The sequence below is a fragment of the Saimiri boliviensis genome, chromosome 8 (genome assembly GCF_048565385.1).
Source record: "Saimiri boliviensis isolate mSaiBol1 chromosome 8, mSaiBol1.pri, whole genome shotgun sequence".
NCBI lineage: Eukaryota > Metazoa > Chordata > Mammalia > Primates > Cebidae > Saimiri > Saimiri boliviensis.
Genome location: NC_133456.1, coordinates 11,310,443 through 11,330,357, shown reverse-complemented (window position 1 = coordinate 11,330,357; position 19,915 = coordinate 11,310,443). Strand labels below are relative to the sequence as shown.

Below are 19,915 nucleotides of genomic sequence, written 5' to 3'. Positions count from 1 at the left end.
CGGGGCTGGGCCGGGCGGGGGTGGGGGCGGTCTCGCAGATCTCCCGCCTGGCCCTTCCTTCCCTCCTTCGTCTCCTCCTCACCCCCAACCCCCGACGGCCACGACGCCGGCGACCGCAAAACACCACGTGGACCCGTGTTTCTGGAGGCCAGCTTTACCGTGCTAAAGGAAGAGGGTCCCCACATCCCGCCCTCGCCCTCCCGGGCCGGTTTGCTGAGGCAACGCACTTGGCCTGCCCACAGGGTGGGGCAGGAAGTCTCGAGCTTTCCCTTGGGGAGAGGAGGAGGGGGATGGGTCAGCAGCTTTACCACCCGGTTTGCTCTCCACCACGGAGACTGGGGTTCTGGCAGAGGCTGGCTCGTGATCTTCAGATTCAGGGGTGCGTTCTGGGTGGATTCCCTTCGCATGGGTTAGTCGGCTCTCAGCAACGACAGCCCTCATTTGGCTCTGTCACCCTGGGCTGCCAGGACACAAGTCTTTCTATGCTTTTCCCAGTGCTTGACTTGGCACTCCCTGCAGGCAGGTGGGTACTGAGGTTCGCGGCACATGTGGGGGATGTGGGAGTAGGGCTTAGGAGTCCAGGGTCCTAGCATATCCTCACCTGCAGCAATACCACTCATTCTGGCATCGCGAGCAGCGCTTGGAAGCCTCTGCACTGCAGTAGGCACAGCGGGGCCGCTCTGGAGCTACTGCCTCTAGCACATCCAGCCTGTAGGTCTCAGCCCACCTTGGGGAGAGTCAGGAAGGTCTGACTGGCCCTGGAAGCGGGGGGCACCCCTGCCCACATCCATGCCTCCTGCATCCCATCCACCCCACCCTGCCAGTTCCACAGGCCTTACCTTTGTGCCTGCAGCCGCAGGTCTTGCTCTGAGGGGCTGAACACGTGCCGGAGCTGGTGCTTGGCAATTGCCTGCCACTTGCCTCTGTTTTCTCGTTCTAGCCGCTCCCAAATTTCTGGGATCTAGGGGAGAGAAGTGAAGAGTGGCAGGAAGAAGCTGGTAAAGTAGGACAGTGGTCCTGAGCAGCTAACTTTCCAGTGCCTACCTGTTCCAACACCAGGTCCTTCTTAGGGGGCTGGGTTTCAGCCAGGGCCAGGTGGGCCAGGAAACTCTGCAGGTGGGCCAGGTTGGGCAGCTGGTCCAGTAGTGTGTCTGTGAGGAAGGCCCGAAGCTGCAAGGGTATCCAGTGGAGGCCAGTGTGATGCAGGTGCTCGCCAGGGGGCCAAGGTAAAGGAAGGGGCTGGGTTGGGCTGAGCATGCCTGTAGGGGCCCATGTCCCACTAGCTGCTGTGTCACCTGAGGCCCAAGGACTGAAAAGAGTACTGGGGCTGAGGTGGGTGGGCAAAGATAAACAGCAGGGACGAAGTCGGGGTAGGATGGGGAGGGGTAGTGCTTGGGCTGTGGGGACTGGTGTGGAGGGAGTCCGACCTTGAGTAGGTGTCCCTTGGCAAAACTTGTGAGGCAGTAGCGCGCCTGGGCCTCGGGGCTTAGCAGCAGGTTGTACAGGGCGATCCACACTTGGCCATCCAACTTGCTCAGCTTTTGCTGCTCTGAGGGGGCCACAATACGCCAACGGCTGCCATCGAACTGCTGCAGTTTGCCTGGGGAGAGGAACCAGCACACTGGGTGCAGGCGTTGCATTCTCTTCAAGTGAGCCAGCTGTGGGGCCTGGGAGACTGACCATTGCCTGGGAATGGTGGGAGAACCTGGGCCACAGGACTTGGACAGGCTATAGTGCTGCTCACCCCAGAGCAGGATGAGCTTCCGTAGTGGACGCATGGAGTGGATACCTGGCCTGCTGCAGAGCTCAGGTCTAGACCAAGCTTGGCTGAGGCATCCTGGTATCCTCAGTGGGCTTGGGGACAGGGTTTGTCTTTGGATATGCAAGCTGTCCCCCTTTACCAAAAAGATATCCTGAAGCAGTAGCCTGGGGCTTAGGCTAGTGGGGGAGGACCCTACCTCCTTCCCACCGGCTCCAGGGACTATGCTCCAGCAGTTCCACCAGGAGGCAGGGCAGGTTGTGTGTGCTGAGCATGCGGCTCAAGGTGCTGAGGGAGAGGCTAGGGGCAGGAATGTTGGGAAGGAGGTGAGCAGAGGCAGGCTACAGGCCCAGTCTTCCAGCCCTCCACAGTAGGCCCAGGCCCAGTCAGGCTGCCCACCTGTCCACGCAGTCTGTGATGTAGCGCAGTACTGAGAGGGCCTTCAGAGCAATCTCAAATTCCATCAACTCTGCCTGCTTCTGCAGTGCCTGGGAGGCCACACAGTGTTTATGCTGGGCCACTCTTGATTGCTCAGGCCTTGGGGAACCCGGACCTAGGCCTTCTTAACCCTGGGGAACCTCAACCTACTTGCATGGGGTTGTTGTCCTGGGACCCCTCCTCCTCAGGGGGGCCACCACAGCCACTCCGGGCCACCAGCAGAGTCAGTTTGCGGTGGCAATAGTCTACCAAGTCCAAGACAGTGTCTTCTGCTGACTCACACACCTCCTGGGTGAAGTGGGGAGGGAAACTTTCTGTGTCTGATGCCCTCCCCACACAGATGCAACCTTCCTTCCTGCCAGGCCCTGACCTGGAACAGTGGCCCATGGGCAGAGATAGTCTCTCACCTTGTGGAAGAACACTGTCTCCAAGAGGTTGATGATGGAGGCCTCGTGGCGTACCTGTTAGACAAAAAGGACAGGGCCTGAGGGAGGGATAGGGGCCACCAGCTCTCCTCCCGGGTCCAGAGCCCTCTGAAGGAGTGGGAGGAGGTATGAACTAGGGGCCAGCTCACCACCATGTAGATGGGGAAGGTGTTCTGAGGCTTGAAGTCCTCCACCCTGCAGAGCACGGGGAACACCTTCTGCTTCCACATCTCCACTGCGATCAGCTCCTCCACCAGCGTTGGGATCTTTGAAGTGGGGGCAAAGGACAGGGGTGAGATGGGCCTAGCCTGGCAACCCTCTCATCCCTGGCTCAGCTCAGCCCAGATCTCCTCAAACACTGCTGGGTCCCTAGACTCTCCTAGACCCCATGAGTATCCTTCCTTTTCTTTTGCAACTTGGACCTTCATTTCCAGCTGCTCCCAACACCTCTGTGGATGTCCCCCATGCTTATGTGACTGGCTCCTGCCCAGTCCTCAGACTGCCTTGCCCTGCCTGCACCTGTATCCTTATCCTCTCTCCCCCCATTCAGGCATTCAAGCTAGCCATTCTGCTCATGCCCTCCCTCTTGTCCTCCAAGGCTCTTGTGTGCCTTGGCCTCACTCTTACTCAGGACCCTTCACAGTGCCCTGTTCCTACCCTATCCCCTAGTAGTAAGCTCCACCTTTCTCTTGCAAAGGAACTTTTTTTTTTTTTTGTGAATTGTTATTTCAGGTCATCTGCTGGTGATACTTCCTGGTCCATGTTCCAGCCAGGCATCTCCCTGGTTTCTAACTCCCCTCTCTCATGTTGGGAAGGCTGCTTCCTTCCCTGCCAAAGATCCACTTCCAATTAAGTTATCTCCCCTCCCCACCCCCCCAGCCTTACAGTCAATTCACAGATGCCTTTAGCATTTGGGCCTTCCCTACGAATCCTAAGCTGTTCTAGGACCCACAACTTTCTCCTTATTCAACTCATGCCCTGCACCCGGCCTGGTGTGCCAGAGTCCTGTCCATAGGGATACAAAATGAAACATAACACATTCCTGTTTCACCTTCAGGGATGACAGGTATACCAGGCTAGAGGGCAAAACACACAGGGCATTCCTGAGGGGCAGAGTGGGTGAGGTATGGAGGAAGGCAGGAATCCTGCCTGTGACCTTGGGGTACCTTCCCATGGGTGACCAGCAGCTCCTGAATGGGCTCGTCCTGGCTGACTGTGGCATTGAGTATGGCTTGCATGTTCAGCTTCTCCACATTCTCGTGCTGCTGGTTCCACCTGCCCCAGAGGGTAAGTGCATGTGGGTGCACGTGTGTGCATTAGGAGTGAGGATGGGGGCTGGATCCTATTGAAACCTAACCTGATCCTGAGGGGCCACAGGGGCCTCAGGAGCAGTAATACTCCTGTCTCCGAACCCTCTGCTTCCCCATTTGGAGGCCCCTCCACACTGAGCAGCCCCTCCGCCCACGTCAGGCCCCAGCTCCCCCACTCAAGGACAATGACCCCATGACTCCGCCTGACCCAGGTGCCTCACCCTTCGGAGCCCATCTCGCGTAGCGGGAAGCTGCGCAGACCCCGCACCAGCACGTCAGCTTCCCCGGGTAGCAGCAGCTCCAGGTCTCCCATGTCGAGGCCGGGGTCCGGCAGACGCTTGGCAGCAGTCGGGGTGGGGATGCTAACACACGGGGACAATGCCCGACGGTGCCAAAGTCTGGGACCGGACAGTTACTGGGCGGTTGGGGAGCGTGGGTTCTCGCAGCCATGGAAACGGGTTCTTCGCGCCTGCGCATTGCGGCCTGGGCCCGCCCCTGGAGGTAGCTCTCGCCTAAATCCGGGCGGGTCTACCGTCCGCTTCGCCTAAGCCGCTGCCAATCGCTACAGTACGTGGATTCCCAGAGCTTTCTCGGGCTGTGACCCACAAGTCTCTCCCGATTCTTGTGGCCTGGACTCTTCCCTAGGACGCCAAATCAGCCTGCACAGGGATGGGGGTAACCCCGACCCCACCAGCTCTTCCTGCGGCGGCGGCGGCATGTTGACCCACCCGCTGCTCCTCCTCCTTATGGCTTCCTGATTCCGCTATTTTTCGCGTTCCGGCTCCTCTAGTTGGCTCCCGAAATACTTACTACCAGGGCGCACGACTTCTCTCCATCCAGAATGTCATCACCTGTCAATGGATAACTGTGGTAGCCTTTTCTCTAGACTTATTTCTACGCTTGGTCCTCGTGAACAGCCCGGAACCTCTTTTTAAAAAGCGTATGTCAGGCCAGGCGCGGTGGCTCACGCCTGGAATCCCAGCACTTTGGGAGACTGAGGCAGGCGGATCACTTGAGGTCAGGAGTTCCAGACCAGCCTGGGCAACATGGTGAAACTCTGTCTCTATTAAAAATACAAAAATTAGCCAGGTGTGGTGGCACACACCTGTAGCCCCAGCTACTCGGGAGGCTGAGGTAGGAGAATCGCTTGAGCCTGGGAGGCAGAGGTTGCAGTGAGGCGAGATTGCATCACTGTACTTCAGCCTGGAGGACAAAACGACCCTCTGTTTCAAAAAAAAAAAAAAAGTGTACAATTACTCCCTGGCATGAGAGAGGCTCTGCAGCTACTTCCGGCCCACCAAATGCTAGGTCTGTCAAGGCTTACTAGCATCTCTGCAAGATCTACTTCTTGCCCTCTCTCATACTTTGGGACTTGGATTCCTGCTTCTTTCCCTTGCTCCCCTGGATCTCCCTCACACATTCCAAAGAGGTTTTTGCTTCAGGGTTTTGCACTGTGCCTGGAATACTCTTCCTTCAGGGCTCAATTTACACGTTGGATGGCCTTCCTTGGCCATTTAATCCAGAGCAGTCCCTGCTTCCAACCCAACTCATTCTTGATCACATTTTTCTTTTTGCGATGGCGTCTCCTCTGTCACCTAGGCTAGAGTGCAGTGGCATGATCTTGACTCACTGCAACCTCTGCCTCCTGGGTTCATGTGATTCTTCTGCCTCGGCTTCCTGAGTAGCTGGGATTACAGGTGTGCAGTAATCTGGCTAGTTTTTTGTATTTTTTTAGTGGAGATGGGGTTTCACTATGTTGGCCAGGCTGATCTCGAACTTCTGACCTCAGGTGACCTGCCCACCTTAGCCTCCCAAAGTGCTGGGATTATAGGCATGAGCCACTGGGCCATGCTACATCTGTTTCTTTCTAGGTTTATTTATTATTATTATTTGAGACAGGGTCTTGCTTTGTCACCCAGGCTGGGGTGCAGTGATGGGATCACAGCTAAATGTAGCCTCCAACTCTTGGCCTCAAGCGATCCCCTCACTGCAGCCTGAGTGGCTGATTTTTTTTTTGATAATTAACCAGCGCTTTTACTTGTCGATTGTCAGTCGTGTCCACCAGATGGCGATCTAGCGCACAGGCTCATAGCTATTTCATTCATCGCTGGGTCTCCTGTGGCCGGCTCAGAGGCAATACTCAGTAAGATAGTTTGAAATGGATGACTTTATTTACAGAACTAAGAGTCAACCTCTAGACAGTATGACAAGCCTACTTGCAGGAGGGACTACCCAAAGCAATATGTGCATCCAGCCACCACCAGCCTCACTTCCAGCAGATGATGATGTTGGGGTCATTTTCGAGCCGCTCATCCAGCTCATGGTAGCTCATGCCTGGGTGGGGTTGTGGAGAAGAAGTCAGTGGCCTTGGCCTGGCCACCCTACCCTGACCCAACCCTGACTGCCCACCTGCCTCCACCTGTCTTGCAGCAGATCTCATCATAGCTGTGACAGCCTGTATAAAGCCGGGCAGGGTGGCTCTGCTCTTCCCGAGACACTCGTACAGGATACTTCTGTAGTCGTCTGATGAGGTTCTTCATAAGCCCGAACTGGATCAGCTTCCTAGGGTGAGGATGAGAGGACAGAGGGTGATACCCTGGCCAGGCCTTCTCTCAGGCAGGCCAACTCTTTTCTGTAGTCTCCCTTCAGTTTTGTCTCAGTAGCCCATCATCTCCAGGAAGCCTGCTTGGATTAGCAGCGCCCCATGACCCAGGGCTGCTGAGAGACATAAAGAGTCTAGCTTCCCTCAGGTAACTCCCAAATACCCCAGCGAATTATCTGACCGTTCGTCAACATGCTGCAGTTGTTGGGGGTGGCGGCCAATGAGGTCTCGCACGGTAGTGCCAGGGCTTAGGCTGCAGTATAGCTGGAACACATCCCGGAGACTGGCCCTCTTGTGCCCTGTGGGTGCCAGGGGTCAGCTTACCATTTGGCCCTGCCCTCCCCAAGCTGGCTTCCCCCAGAGCCCACCAATACCTTGCTTGGTCACATAGGATAGACATGCCTCCTGCAGGGACTTGTCATCTACCAGGTCCTGGACCTTAGGCGTCGGGCAGTACACATTGGAGTACTAGAGGGCAGCAGAAGGCATAGGGGCCTGAGTGAGGGGCTTGGGAAACTGACACAGCCCTGATCTGGTCCAGCCACACAGTCCACTCTCCACTTAACCAAACCCAACTCACCTACCTGGAGGATGGACACCAGTGTTACAACGCCATAGTACCTGAGAGAGACAGCTGTGTTCAGCTTCTGAGGACCATGCCTTCCCAACCCTCATACCCTAGGGTCCCTGAGCTCTTCCCTGGCTGGTGACCTTGTACTGGGTGTGACTGTAGGTCCACTCACAGCAGGTTCTGGATAGCAATGCGCACCAGGTTGAGCTCCACGTCTGCCTCTGCTGAAATCTTCTGGACATGGCGGAACCCATCAATGTAGGGCAGGATCTGAGCAGAGTAGGACAGGGTCAGAGGGAACAGGATGAGGCCAGGGCTGTGGCCAGCCCAGATGATGATACCCGGGGAGGGATGGCATACCTGTTGTGTAGTGAGGTCCCACTGCGAGTTGAAGAATTCCTCCTTGTCTTTGGTAAAGACAGGTACATCATACTCCTGGGCCACTGGAGGGTCTGGCCGCTGCTCAATCACCTTCAAGTGGATGGTGTTGGACTCATCTACAGGAGGTCCCAACCACATCCTAAGTGCCACTTCTTCCAAGAGGCCTTCAATTACCATCTAGTACTCCCAGCATCCCTTGGGGCAGGCAGGTGCCTCTCAGTAGGGCTAGTCTTTCTCTTTTTATGGAGTAAGAAATTGAGGCCCAAAAAGGGGAAGGAATTGTCCAAAGGGCAAAGCTGGAGAGCTCCACTTCCCCCCACCCAACCCCCAGTCCGGGCTCCATCATGCATTGGACGCTGGACATGGGCACCTCAGCCAGTGGCTATTTCTTGGCCACCAATTTGTTCATGAGTCTTGTCCCTCCCCCCTACTGGCTGGACTCACTTTCCCATCTCTCCTCTACCCCTGTGCTGTCCTTGCAGAGGCTGGCCATACCAATGGGCAGAGTGCACCGGCCCGAGGCATTTAGCTCCTCCAGCAAGATGGTCATGATGGGCACCAACTTCTGCTTGCTCTCTTCCATGGACACGAAGCTGCTCTCTAGCTAGATAGAGCATGGACAGCATGGTGGGCATATCCCAGGACCCCTGGCTGGCTGGTTGCGCTGAGTCCTGAGCTGGTTGGCAGGGTCCCAGGTTTGGGGGACTTTGGAGACATAGGAACACCTTCCCCAACTCTGCCTGTCTAAACCCAAGCCCATCTCATTGCAGACCTCTAGTGTGGTCAGATAGCCAGCCAGCTTTTTAACGATGGGCTCGAGGGCACAGGTCTTGGCCTGGGCATCACACACGAAGCCCAGGTTGAAGAGGAGGGCATTGCGGCTGTACTTCTTGTGTTCGATGCACACAGGACAGCCGATCAACTTCTTTTCCATGGCTGTGCTGGATAATTGGAACAGAGTCAGGCACCTAAGCCTCCTCCTTCCTCCTCCTGGGACTTCCCCTGCCACCTCCCCTCCCCCGCTCATCCCAAGCTAAGGCCTCACACAGTGATAAGCTTGTTCTGCAGCTCTGGCTTGGTGATGATGTACACTTGGACTGTGTCAAACAGCTCTCGGGAGATGAAGTCTTCGGGGACCTGGGGAGGGGAGTGGCAATGGTCCCCTCAGTGGACATTTGTACTGGGTGTAGTACAAATGGTGATCTCCTCATGCTCCCCAGGCCCAAGTCCTCTTGTCTTAGCGTTCCCCTCTCTCCCACCCACTCAGGCCTGTGACTTCTTTCTGTTTCCAATCACACGCTATGATCTAATCTCCTTCCTGGCTTGTGCATATGCTGTTCCCTCTACCCAGAACACTTTTTCCTCCCTATTTAAACTTCTAATGCATCATTTACTCTTCAATCAGTTCAGGGATACTCATGGTTCATCCACCTCACCTTCCGTGGGATCTGGAACACCTCAACCGGTTTCCTACAGCCCGATATCTTACAAACACTGCCAATGTGACATATGTTTTCCCTGCCACATCGGGAGCCAGAGGCCTGGGTCTGACTATCCTCTAGCCTCACAGTTGTCCGCGAATGAAGTAGCGTGCCTGCGTGCAGCACGGGATCTACCGCCTCTAGGTAGCTGGCTGAGCTCTCAAGAACGTCCCTCTCCCCGCCCAGTCCTGAGAGCCCGGGTGGCACCTGATAGGTGATCTTGGGTCCCAACGTGGGGTGGAACTCGCTGAAGAATATGCATTCGATGCGGCAGCCGCTGCCCATTGCGATAGCCGGGCCCAGGCCCGTAGCTCCTCGTCCCTCGCGCGGAGGCGTCCCCACCTGCTGTGAACACTTGTCAGAGACAGCCCGAGGCCTGTGTCGCTGGGGCATGGAAGCTTGAGAATTCCTCTGCCCAATGGCGCCTGCGCAGCGCGACCCAGAGGCGTGGCTGGTGGGGGGCTCGTCCCAGGAAGTCCTGGATGGGAAGACATCGCACCCGGAAGTAAAGCGGCTCCGCGACGGAGCAGCGGTGCGCGCGGTAGGGCCTGGAATATCCCGCTTTCTTTGCAGGAAACCACCGCATCAGATCTGCTCTGCAGGTGAGGCAGGCAAGTCTCTAGCGTGGAGGGGCAGTATGCCGGCACCACTTGGGGAGGCGGCGCGCGAAGGGATTCACGCTGTAACTGGGACCGCACCAGGGAACTACAATTTCCATAGTGCTCTGCGCCCTCCCAGCTGGCTCTACCGCCGGCGACAGCGTGGTACACTTTGGGATTTGTAGTTTTACATGGCTTTACGAATCCTACCTGGAAGGCGGGCCAGCGATTGGTACCAGTTCAGACGTGGGTACACTCTTGACAGGCTGCCGGCCCTCGACTGGCCTGCTGTGACCATTCCTGGTGCTGGGCTTGATACTGTTCTTTTCTACCATAACTTCTTGGAAGAGGGTGGCATTCTTGCCTTGCAGCCTTTTCTCCAGTGAGGAGTGAACAGTGGGCACCTGAGACCCTGGCCCACGCTACTATGCTTTCAGGCTGCAGCCACTGGCACGGCTGACCATGGCCCTTTCTGCGGAGACCGAGTCGCACATCTATCGAGCTCTGCGCACTGCTTCTGGGGCTGCCGCCCACCTTGTGGCCCTGGGCTTTACCATCTTTGTGGCTGTGCTTGCCAGGCCTGGCTCCAGTAAGTAGAATTCATAGTTGACTTCTAGGAGGGGAAGGGCCACTTTTCCTGGGGAGGAAGGGCAGTGGGACTCTCGGGAGCAGGCCTGGCTAGCTGAGGGAATTCCGTGCTGGAGGGATGAGTGGGGTGGAGCAGGTAGGTGTGGACGGGCCACACAGGGTTCCTGGCGTCTCTTTCCTTATTTGAGTGCTCTATTTGGCTGCCTCATGGGAGGTGCAGGGGAAGGAGGGAAGACTGCCAGAGAAGTGGCAAAGCATGGCGTCTGATCCAGGAAGGCGCCAGGAAGAGAGGATAGGTGTGGGGTCAGTTTGTTGCAAAGCAAGAAGGGACTCACAGTTTGGCAGTACCTCCTTGGGTGATGGGCTGCTGGTATTCCTCAACCCTTAAGGATCGGTATGGCTGCTTTCTTCTTGCCTCAGCCCCATGAGGCCTCTTCTTCTCATTCCAGGCCTGTTCTCCTGGCACCCGGTACTTATGTCTCTGGCTGTAAGTAGTGGGCCTGGGCAGTTCTTAGGGGTGGGAGCATGGGCATGGGTGGTGGCCCTGGCAGCCTCTCAATCTTTGTCCACACTTAATATCTGTTTGGAAGAGTTGCATGCTCCAGCTACTCCTGCCCATGGTATATATTTAAGACTCGAAGCTGGGTGCAGTGGCTCATGCCTGTAATCTCAGCATTTTGGGAGGCAGAGGTGGGCAGATCACCTGAGGTCAAGAGTTTGAGACCAGCCAGGCCAACATGGTGAAACCCCATCTCTACTAAAAATACAATTAGCTGGATGTGGTAGCACATGCCTATAATCCCAGCTACTCAGGAGCCTGAGGCAGGAGAATCGCTTGAACCCGGAAGGTAGAGATTGCAGTGAGCCGAGATCACTCCACTGCACTCCAGCCCGGGTTACAAAGAGAGACTCTGTCTCCCCGCCCCCACAAAAAAGACTTGAATCAGAGTAATTAAGACCCAGGTCAAACAGGTGAGGTTTGTCTAAGCACAAAATTCGGCTTCACCCACCTCCGGGCAGAAAGGTGAGAAATTGCATTTGGATGTATGTACCCTCTGTTCCTTTTTACCTTAATCTCTGGTGATGCACCTAACTTTCCCTGAAACAGTCCACTCATGTGGCCGGCTCTTGCCAAGAAATTGTATCCAGCCCGAAGTTAGGAAAACAAAGCTTGTGAATCATTTATAACTGCCACATCTCAAACCCTGTGTTTGCTTGGTAACATAGCAGAGATGACATTTCAGACTAGCACCTAGGAAGAAGTGTGGAGATTATTCAGGGCACATATATCATCCCAGATGGGGTTTTCCACTCTTGCCTCACCAAATGGATAGTCTTGTCAGTGGGGAGAGAAAGAAAAAGGGGAATCAGCCCAGATTCGCTGACTGAGGGTTACATAAAGCTCTCTTCCCCTCTTGTGGGGCAGCACCCTCACTTAAGTTTCCCATCCCCTGTCTCCTCAGTTCTCCTTCCTGATGACCGAGGCATTACTGGTGTTCTCTCCTGAGAGTTCGCTGCTGCGCTCCCTCTCACGGAAGGGCCGAGCACGCTGCCACTGGGTGCTGCAGCTGCTGGCTCTGTTGTGTGCACTGCTGGGCCTCAGCCTCGTCATCCTCCACAAAGAACAGCTTGGCAAAGCCCACCTGGCCACGCGGCATGGTCAGGCAGGGCTGCTGGCTGTACTGTGGGCAGGGCTGCAGTGCTCAGGTGGGGTGGGGCTGCTGTATCCCAAGCTGCTGCCCCGATGGCCCCTGGCAAAGCTCAAGCTATACCATGCTACTTCTGGGCTCGTGGGCTACCTGCTGGGTAGTGCCAGCCTCTTGTTGGGCATGTGCTCACTCTGGTTCACTGCCTCTGTCACCGGTGCAGCCTGGTATCTAGCTGTACTATGCCCTGTCCTCACCAGCTTGGTCATTATGAACCAGGTAAGCAATGCCTACCTATACCGCAAGAGGATCCAACCATGAGCTCTTCCCAGCCTAGGGGAAGCCTGGATTTGTCCCTCCATGTAGGAGTTGGGACTAGGTACTTCTTGAACTCTCTCAGGTCAGGGGGACACCTCAGGCACTGGGACAGTTGGGCAGTTGGAGGCCCGTGTGTAAATTCCTGCTCCTCATGTTGGAGTGCCTTCCATTTCCTTCCCCTCTCTTCATCATCCCAGAGGAACATAGGCATCATGTGTCTGGATGAAGCTGGGGCTGTAGGACTGCTTCCCCTGCAAGGCAGCTCATACTTGTACTGTATGTCCAGAAATTTCAGGAGAGGAAAAAGTAAAAAATTAAAAAAAAAAAAAAGACTGAAAAGACTGATGGGAGAAGCAGTCCAGAGTTGGGAATGGTTCTTGTTAATGTCATCGGCATTGGAAAATGGGCTGCTGGGTAAGATGGGGACCCCTCCCGATCCTTGGCTGCTCCCTGAGGGGCTGAAGCTCTCCCAGCACACAAGTCCCCAGGATCTAGCTGCTGAGCTTCCCAGGACACTCAGGGCCCTGGCAGGCCCTACAGCTGCAGCTGTGAATGGTACAGCTGTGTGTCCTTTGCATCCCCCAGCTGTCCACTGCGGTGGAGTCTCCAGACTGGGGGTTAGATACATACAGTAACAGGATGGGAGCTGGGGGTGGGCTGTCTCCAGGGGTGGCAAGCAATGAGTATTTGTCTTAGAAGTAAACCGTGGATAAGAACAATGCCTTATGATAGAGAGGCCCTTACCATCAGATCTAGGCAGGGACAGAGGGCCTCCCAAATTGGGGATCGGAGGGGAAGAAAAAAGGGAGTAAGGGTCTGAGGTAATAGCTCTTGGAAGGTTGCTTGGTACTGGGCATGTGGTAGTGGTGGTGGTGGGGAGCTGGGGCAATGGACTTCTTATCCAGCTGGAGTTACCATGGAGACAACCAAGTCTCTAACTTTGCAGTTGAATGTGATGGAGGGGCAGGGGGGCGGCACAAGGTGGCCTGACAAAAGCCCAGGCAGGGGTCATTCCTCAAAGAACTGCTTTATTGATACTGCGAGCCTGGGCTTGGCTGCACACTCAGGTGGTCCTGTAGAAAATACCTGGGAGCTGGAGCTGCTCTAGTCCAGAAGCAGTCATGGCCACAGCAGAGGGAAACAAGAAATCCCGGCAGGAATAGTCTTTCTGGAGATGTGGGCTCCTGCATTTGCTGGGCCCCCAGAACATTTTTGGCAAATCCTTGCCTTAGCTCAAGGCTCTGGCAACCAGTTTCAGATGTAAGGGCCAGCCCAGGAGCTGTGGCATCAGTGTCCTTGCAGTCACTTGCTTGGGACTGCCAGCTGAGGTACATTCTTACCTCAGATGAGGGCCTGGATTGGCTAATGCCTCAGAGACCCCAGGCCTGGCATAGTGGTTGTCTGGAGTTGAAACCAGGTAGCAAGAGTCCTGGGTAGTGTTGGTGAGAAACAGCAGAAGGCCATGGACACCCCCAGCGGACCTTCTTCCCTCTCCTCAGAGCAGTCAGGAGCCCTAGAGTAGCTGAGAGGATGTCAAGGGGGGCTCGGGAGAGGTGTCATACTCAAGCTGGTCTGGAGTTACAGCATCGGGGGAGCTGCTTCGAAGGTGATTAGACTGGATTCTGGGGCAGCCCCCTTCCCTGGGGGTACAGGAGCTTTGTCTGAGGGTAGGGGGCTGTCCATCTTGGCCCCAGCCTCCTCTTCATCATCATCCATGCTGGGCCAGATGGACTGGTCCTCCACTCTCTTCAGCCGCTCATTGAGTGCCTTCAGGGCGAGTTGCCTGGGGCCAGAGGAGAGAGGACAGGTCACTCTGGGTTTGGCCTTGGCTCATGCCGTCTCCCCTTCTGCAGCAGGCTGACTCCTCCCCCAGAATCCCATGTTTCCTCTTCCCCATGCAGAGCCTGGGGCTCCCCTGAGATTGGTTTAGGGACCACTCTGCCATCATAATGATAACCCAAAGGCCATAAGAATCTTCATTCCATAGCCGAGGCACCTCCAGGCTGGGAAGGTCAGCTGGGTGTCTGCCAGACTGCCCACCAGGCCAGCCATAGGAATGGTTCTGAGGGTGGTATCTAAGGGTGGGTGGAACAGCAAGTTCCTGGAGTTTCCAGGAGTTTCTGTCTGGGCGCTGGCATCACATCCAAGGGAAGGGTTGTGTTTTTTTTTTTTGAGATGGAGTCTCACTCTATGCCCAGGCTGGAGAGCAGTGGCATGATCTTGGCTCACTACAACCTCTGCCTCCCAGGTTCAAGCAATTCTCTGCCTCAGCCTCCCAAGTATTACAGGTGCTCACCACCATGTCCGGCTTGTTTTTGTATTTTTAGTGGAGACGGGGTTTTACCATCTTGGCCAGGCTGGTCTGGAACTCCTGACCTCATGATCCACCTGCCTTGGCCTCCCAAAGTGCTGGGATTACAGGTGTGAGCCACCTCGCCCTGCCAGGAAGGGTTACAGGTTAATTCTCCCCCTCTCCTGGTTAGGGTATCTCAAGCCTCCTGGCAAGGGTCAATGGGGAAGGCCGGAACTCAACACCTCCCTTGGCTCTCAGCCCAGGAAGCAAGGCTAACTTGGGTGAGTCTACCCCTCCTGAAGCTAATATTCTCCCTCTCAGAAGAATCACCAAAGCCACCAAGGCCCTTGTTAGAGCAGGGACTTAGTGGAGCCCTTGCAAGAGGAGAAGGAGGAGAAACAGCCCACATGGGAGGCACAGGCCAGAGCCTGTTGGTTCCACGGGGTAGACCCTTAGAGGCCCCGCTTTGAGGGCAGGTGAGAAAGTCCAATAGAAGAAGGTTTACACATGTGCCTGGGACCCTGAGGTGGAGTGCCTCAGCTGCTAGGGAACAGTTCCAGCAGTACTGCTGTGGACCCCTATGCCTCAGCCTCTCTGTGCCACCAATGTGGGGACAGCCTGTGTAGCCTTCCAGGTTCCAAGTGAGAACCAAAGTCTCCACCATGCCAGGGAACATGACAAGAGAGGCAACAAGGACACGGGTGTAGAAAGCCCTAGCACACTTCCACCCTGCTCGTCAATCTGGCACATGACATGTTGGTATAGACAGGACAGGCCTTCCCTGCTGCTTCCCAGGCTCCCATCCTAATGATGCCCTTGCCAGTTTCATCTAAAGCCTGCCAAAGCAGAGAGCTAGTGTCACGCTGGTCACTTCCTCCCACTCCCCGTAGCCCTTTGGAGTTGGGTGTGGCCATGCAGTCAGATGTCAAACTGGCTGGAAGAGTAACACCCACTCCCATGTAAGCTAACTACCATAAGGCTATGCCAAGAACTCGCCTCTTGACCCTTCCTCCCCACCAACCTGCTTTCCCCCGTCCAGATTTTTGGGCCTGAGCAGAGGTTTCTGAATGTCCAGTCAACCCTAACAATCCGACACCTCTCAGTGGAGGAGGGGTCCCCACCAGCCTGGCCCCATCTGAATAGCTCTGAGGGACAGCTCAGTTCCTACCAGGCCCAGCTCTCCTGGCCCCATCTTTAATACTGGCTAAGGTTAAGACAGACTTCTGTCCTTAGGGCTTATCAACTATAAAAACCCAAGCTATAGAGCCTAGAATTATGCCCCACAGCATGCTGTATATACTTTACAACACCTACCACACCTTGGGCCATAGTGATCTGTAGCCCTTCCCCAGCTGGAAATCCTTCAAGAAAGGAATGTATCCCACACTCAATTCCACAGTCCAGTGGACAGTCAATACAGGGATAACTGCAGCTGAATTCACAGAGCTTCCAGCCGGAGCCCATTGACAGGTGAGCAAAAGCAGGAGCCTTGGCAATGCAAGACAAGCCTGCCCCAGATTTTACTACTCAAGTAATTGCCTCAAAACACTTAGGAAAGTGTTGGCAATAGAGCTGTGGAACTTGTGAAAGCTGGGACCACTCTGCTGGGTGGCAAGATCTCGGAGAAAGAATAAGAGCCGAATTTAAAAAGATCCCTCCTGCCCTGGCCAAAGTACATTCAGTCAAGAATTCAGGCCGGGCGCGGTGGCTCAAACCTGTAATCCCAGCACTTTGGGAGGCCGAGGTGGGTGGATCATGAGGTCGAGAGATCGAGACCATCCTGGTCAACATGGTGAAACCCCGTCTCTACTAAAAATACAAAAAATTAGCAGGGCATGGTGGCTCGTGCCTGTAATCCCAGCTACTCAGGAGGCTGAGGCAGGAGAATTGCCTGAACCCGGGAGGCGGAGGCTGCGGTGAGCTGAGATCGCGCCATTGTACTCCAGCCTGGGTAACAAGAGCGAAACTCCGTCTCAAAATAAAAAAAAAAAAAAAAAAAAAAAAAGAATTCAGCTGGGACTCCTAATGCTGTGGATGGCTTGGTTTACAGATAACAAAAGGGCCATTGCCATTCCCTGGTGTGGTCAGCAGGCTCCCTCAGTGGGTCATGTAGCCTGTCCCTGGTTTTGGTGACACATGCCTGCTGGAGAAGGCAGTAAATTTGGTAATACCCTCAAGCTTCCCTCTCGATAAATAAGTGGCAGAGAAGAACAGCATCTGAATTAAAGTCCAGGAAGAGGACACAGCATTTGGAAACTGGGAGTGGCCCAGATCACTTTTTGAGGACCCCAGGCCTCTTTCCCTGTCCCTCCCTCAGGGGAAAGGACCAGCAGGTTGCTTCTGGTTCCCACAGGCCCAATGTCTAGGATTCTGAGATTCTGAGGCAAGGCCAGGGTTCTGTACCTCCATTGGGCCTTCATAGCACCAAAGGAAACTGCATTTCTTGAGATTTATTAAGTGGCCTGAGAGGTGAGGAAAGTGCCTCGTGGAGCCGAGACACCTGAGTTCCTCAAGCCCAAAAACGGATTTTATCTTTCTGGATCTGCCCCAACACCTGACTGTAGGTCTCCACCTTATGTACAGCAAACACCTCAACAGATGGCATGTGACTCAACCAGTACGCTCCTAGCTTGACAAGATTTTGGAAAATTTCACAGTACCTTCTCCGCTCGGCATCTTGAGGGTCTGTGCCTGGCAGGCTAATGGTGATGGAGGATGGGGCACCCACATCATAGCGCTTTACCGTCTTCTGGCATATCTTTACCTTCACCAGGAGGCCATGCACCAAGTTTGCCAGCAACCCCACCACGGGCTGCAGGATCTCAGGGAAGAAAGTGGCGAAAGCAAAGTGGTCAGCCATGTCCCCTCGGCCCCGGCTATGGCGCTGGTAGAAGCGAAGATACACCCAACTGGAGAGCAACCCGAAGCCATAGGAAGCCAGCGCTGGGCTCTGGAGCAGCGTGGTGAGCCGCAGCAGGAGCAGCAGTGCCAGCAGCAGCATGGGCATCACACTGATGCGCACCTGGGGCACTCGCAGGACCACACAGTCCCCCATGGTTTGCTTGAGTGCCACCAGGACCCCACCTAGGAAGCCCAAGGTGCCGTGGATACGGACAGTGAACAGGTAGACCAAGTTGAAGGAAGCCATGTAGGTGATGAGGTAGGCGAAGGCCCCCAGCAGCCCTACAGACACATTCACCACGGAGAAGAAGATGAGCAGCTCCAAGGCCCCCCATAAGGGCTCCAGCAAACGCCCTGCCACCACCACCGTGGTCAGGCTGATGGCCACGTCCCACACATGCTGCTCCATCAGCCCATGGGTGGCCAGGGTCCAAATCCAGAAGTTGGGAGGAAAGAGGTAGCCCGGGGTGACCGCCAGGCAGCCTGTGTCCACAGCGAAGGAGAGTAGGTAGAGCAATATTACCGCCGCACACAGCGCCTTCACCACCACGCTGGCGCTGGCCAGGATGGCCCCCAAGTGCTGGCGGGCGCCTGGCAGGGCACGTTGCATCTTCCCGGCGGCTGTCGGCCTGAGGAAAGGGTCTGGTAGGCCAGGGGCCTCCCCGGGGCCTCGTCCCAGTCCGGCCCCGATGGGAGGCCCAGGCCCGGCCTAGTCACTGGCCTATGGCCCTGGTAAAGTATCCACTTCCGATCGGGTGGGGCTCTGGTTCCGAGGGGCCGAGTCGGGCCTTGTCGCCGGGTCGCAGCGTAGGCCCCCCCCCGGCCTGGGACCTGAGGGAAGGCCCTGGTCCCGTACGCCCGCCTGCCCACCCAGTAGGCCCCGTGCCAGGCTGGCCGGGCTGGCGTTGATCTCAGGGCTGGGCCTCCTCCATTCACTCCGGGGCCCTTCGGTTCGCAAGGGGACTGTGCCTCGTTCCGTACCCGAGTCAAGCCAGGTCAGCTCCCGCTCGGCCTGGCTTCTGGCTTCCACCGTACCTCCTCCTTTCTCGGCGGGGGGGTGATAGGGTGGTGGTGGGGGGCGACAAACAGGGTGCTGCGCCTGCGCGCCGCCGGCGGCAGCGGGCTGCCCTCTAAGCGCCTATCTTCCGGCTCCTCTGCATGCTGGGATACCGAGTCCGTGGTTGCAGCCGGGGAAGAACCGAACGGGGTTCTGGCTAGAACTACAAGCCCCAGGAGGCATGCGCACGAACCGGTCCCTTTGGTAGTGAGAGGGTTGCGTGTGCTGGGAGTTGTAGTTCTCAGGGGCTGTTTCCGTGGGTTCTCAGGAGGTAGGAAGGGATGAATTAGCATCTCTAACCCCTGAAAGCGGCGTCAGGGGTTCGGGAAGCAACGCAGTTCTAGGCCTCAAGCTTCCCCAGGAAGAGTAGCTCTATTTGTGAATGCACATCTAAGCGGGTGTGTCCTTGTCTGCAGGCGTGTGGGTGTGTGTCATTGTGTGAGAAACAGAACCTCCGTGGTCTGGTGAATGGGACCTGATCCAGGCTGGAATCCTTGCTCTGCCTTGGCCGCCGTGTGGCCTTGGTTAACAACCTTTTCGAGACTCAGTTTCATGGACCATAAAATGTAGATGATGACATGATCTTCCTGTCCTAATAATCAAAGGGGAAAGGGGTGTAAAATGCCAGTCCACCCTGGATGCTCAGCCAGTGTTGCCCATGTTGCCTTTTTTTTTGTTTGTTGTTTTCTCCCACTTGGAAACGTTTTTTATTATTTCACGTTGCCCATTTTCCAAGTGAGATGTACCTGTAGCATGAACCTAGGGCTCCCTCACAGGAGGGAGGGCTAGGCTGCCCTCAGTGACCCTCCTCCCCACCAGGGACTTCTAATCACTGCCGAGAAGAGAAGTCTCTCTACAGGCCTGGGCCAGGCCAGTTCCAGCTCCACTTCATGCCACGGTGGCTTCTGACAGGTTGTGTCCTGTGTCTTTTTTTTTTTTTTTTTTTTTTGGTATATTGAGTTACTTTTAATAAAGTGTACATGTAATTAAAATAATTATATGACAAAGTACTTTTTTTGTTTGTTTTGAGACAGATTCTCACTTTGTTGCCCAGGCTGGAGTGTAGTGGCACAATCTTGGCTCATTGCAACCTCCGCCTCCCAGGTTCAAGCAAATCTCCTGCCTCACCCTCCCAAGTAGCTGGGATTACAGGTGCACACCACCATGCCCAGCTAATTTTTGTATTTTTAGTAGAGACAGGGTTTCAGCATGTTGATCGGGCTGGTCTCGAACTCCTAACCTCAGGCGATCCACCTGCCTCGGCCTCCCAAAGTGGTGGAATTACAGGCGTGAGACACTAAGCCTGGCAAAGTACTTTTACAAAGCACAGAATCCCTTCCTTTCAGCCACTGATCTCAGTGTGCGCCGATGTGTGCATGGCCTACAGTTACAAAGGGTGTTGTTTTTCTTTTTCTGGGTTTGGGTTCCCACTGGTTGCCACATCAGGGTAACATTGCTAGTTTTAGCAAATCAAAATACAGGATGCTCAGTCAAATTTGAATTTCAGATAAACAATGAATAATCGAGTATAAACATGTCCCTTTTT

General features: G+C 55.3%; 4 protein-coding genes across 9 annotated transcripts; 1 reads left to right on the top strand and 3 right to left on the bottom strand.

Moving 5' to 3' along the window:
• Positions 1-105: 105 nt before the first annotated feature.
• On the bottom strand, positions 106-5,985 carry ZMYND10 (zinc finger MYND-type containing 10). 4 transcript variants are annotated; one of them, XM_003936621.3, is made up of 12 exons: positions 4,154-5,985; positions 3,789-3,897; positions 2,772-2,888; positions 2,605-2,658; positions 2,348-2,485; positions 2,159-2,247; positions 1,959-2,059; positions 1,428-1,600; positions 1,045-1,170; positions 840-961; positions 602-727; positions 106-513 (listed from the first exon to the last, which is right to left on the bottom strand). In XM_003936621.3, exons 1-12 carry the CDS (start codon positions 4,243-4,245, stop codon positions 438-440), a joined length of 1,323 nt encoding a protein of 440 aa, XP_003936670.1. In that variant the 5' UTR covers positions 4,246-5,985; the 3' UTR covers positions 106-437. The 4 variants fall into 4 exon arrangements, with proteins under 4 accessions (XP_003936670.1, XP_010345414.1, XP_010345415.1 ...); XM_010347112.3 differs by having other exon boundaries at positions 106-460; XM_010347113.3 differs by lacking the exon at positions 2,348-2,485.
• Positions 5,986-6,081: 96 nt separating this feature from the next.
• On the bottom strand, positions 6,082-9,427 carry NPRL2 (NPR2 like, GATOR1 complex subunit). Of its 3 annotated transcripts, none has more exons than XM_074403810.1 (11): positions 9,175-9,427; positions 8,532-8,623; positions 8,259-8,427; positions 7,931-8,090; positions 7,466-7,602; positions 7,278-7,375; positions 7,119-7,155; positions 6,909-7,002; positions 6,716-6,833; positions 6,342-6,494; positions 6,082-6,266 (listed from the first exon to the last, which is right to left on the bottom strand). In XM_074403810.1, exons 1-11 carry the CDS (start codon positions 9,358-9,360, stop codon positions 6,251-6,253), a joined length of 1,260 nt encoding a protein of 419 aa, XP_074259911.1. In that variant the 5' UTR covers positions 9,361-9,427; the 3' UTR covers positions 6,082-6,250. The 3 variants fall into 3 exon arrangements, with proteins under 3 accessions (XP_074259911.1, XP_074259910.1, XP_003936671.1); XM_074403809.1 differs by having other exon boundaries at positions 6,352-6,494; positions 9,175-9,426; XM_003936622.4 differs by having other exon boundaries at positions 6,352-6,494; positions 7,982-8,090; positions 9,175-9,424.
• Positions 9,428-9,454: 27 nt separating this feature from the next.
• Positions 9,455-13,052, top strand: CYB561D2 (cytochrome b561 family member D2). The gene is made up of 4 exons (XM_010347111.3): positions 9,455-9,569; positions 10,004-10,155; positions 10,604-10,641; positions 11,618-13,052. The coding sequence occupies exons 2-4, from the start codon at positions 10,029-10,031 to the stop codon at positions 12,119-12,121; spliced, it is 669 nt and encodes a 222-aa protein (XP_010345413.1). The 5' UTR covers positions 9,455-9,569; positions 10,004-10,028; the 3' UTR covers positions 12,122-13,052.
• A 74-nt stretch (positions 13,053-13,126) lies between these two features.
• On the bottom strand, positions 13,127-18,456 carry TMEM115 (transmembrane protein 115). The gene is made up of 2 exons (XM_003936626.4): positions 17,072-18,456; positions 13,127-13,901 (listed from the first exon to the last, which is right to left on the bottom strand). The coding sequence occupies exons 1-2, from the start codon at positions 17,920-17,922 to the stop codon at positions 13,697-13,699; spliced, it is 1,056 nt and encodes a 351-aa protein (XP_003936675.1). The 5' UTR covers positions 17,923-18,456; the 3' UTR covers positions 13,127-13,696.
• Between the last annotated feature and the right edge of the window lie 1,459 nt (positions 18,457-19,915).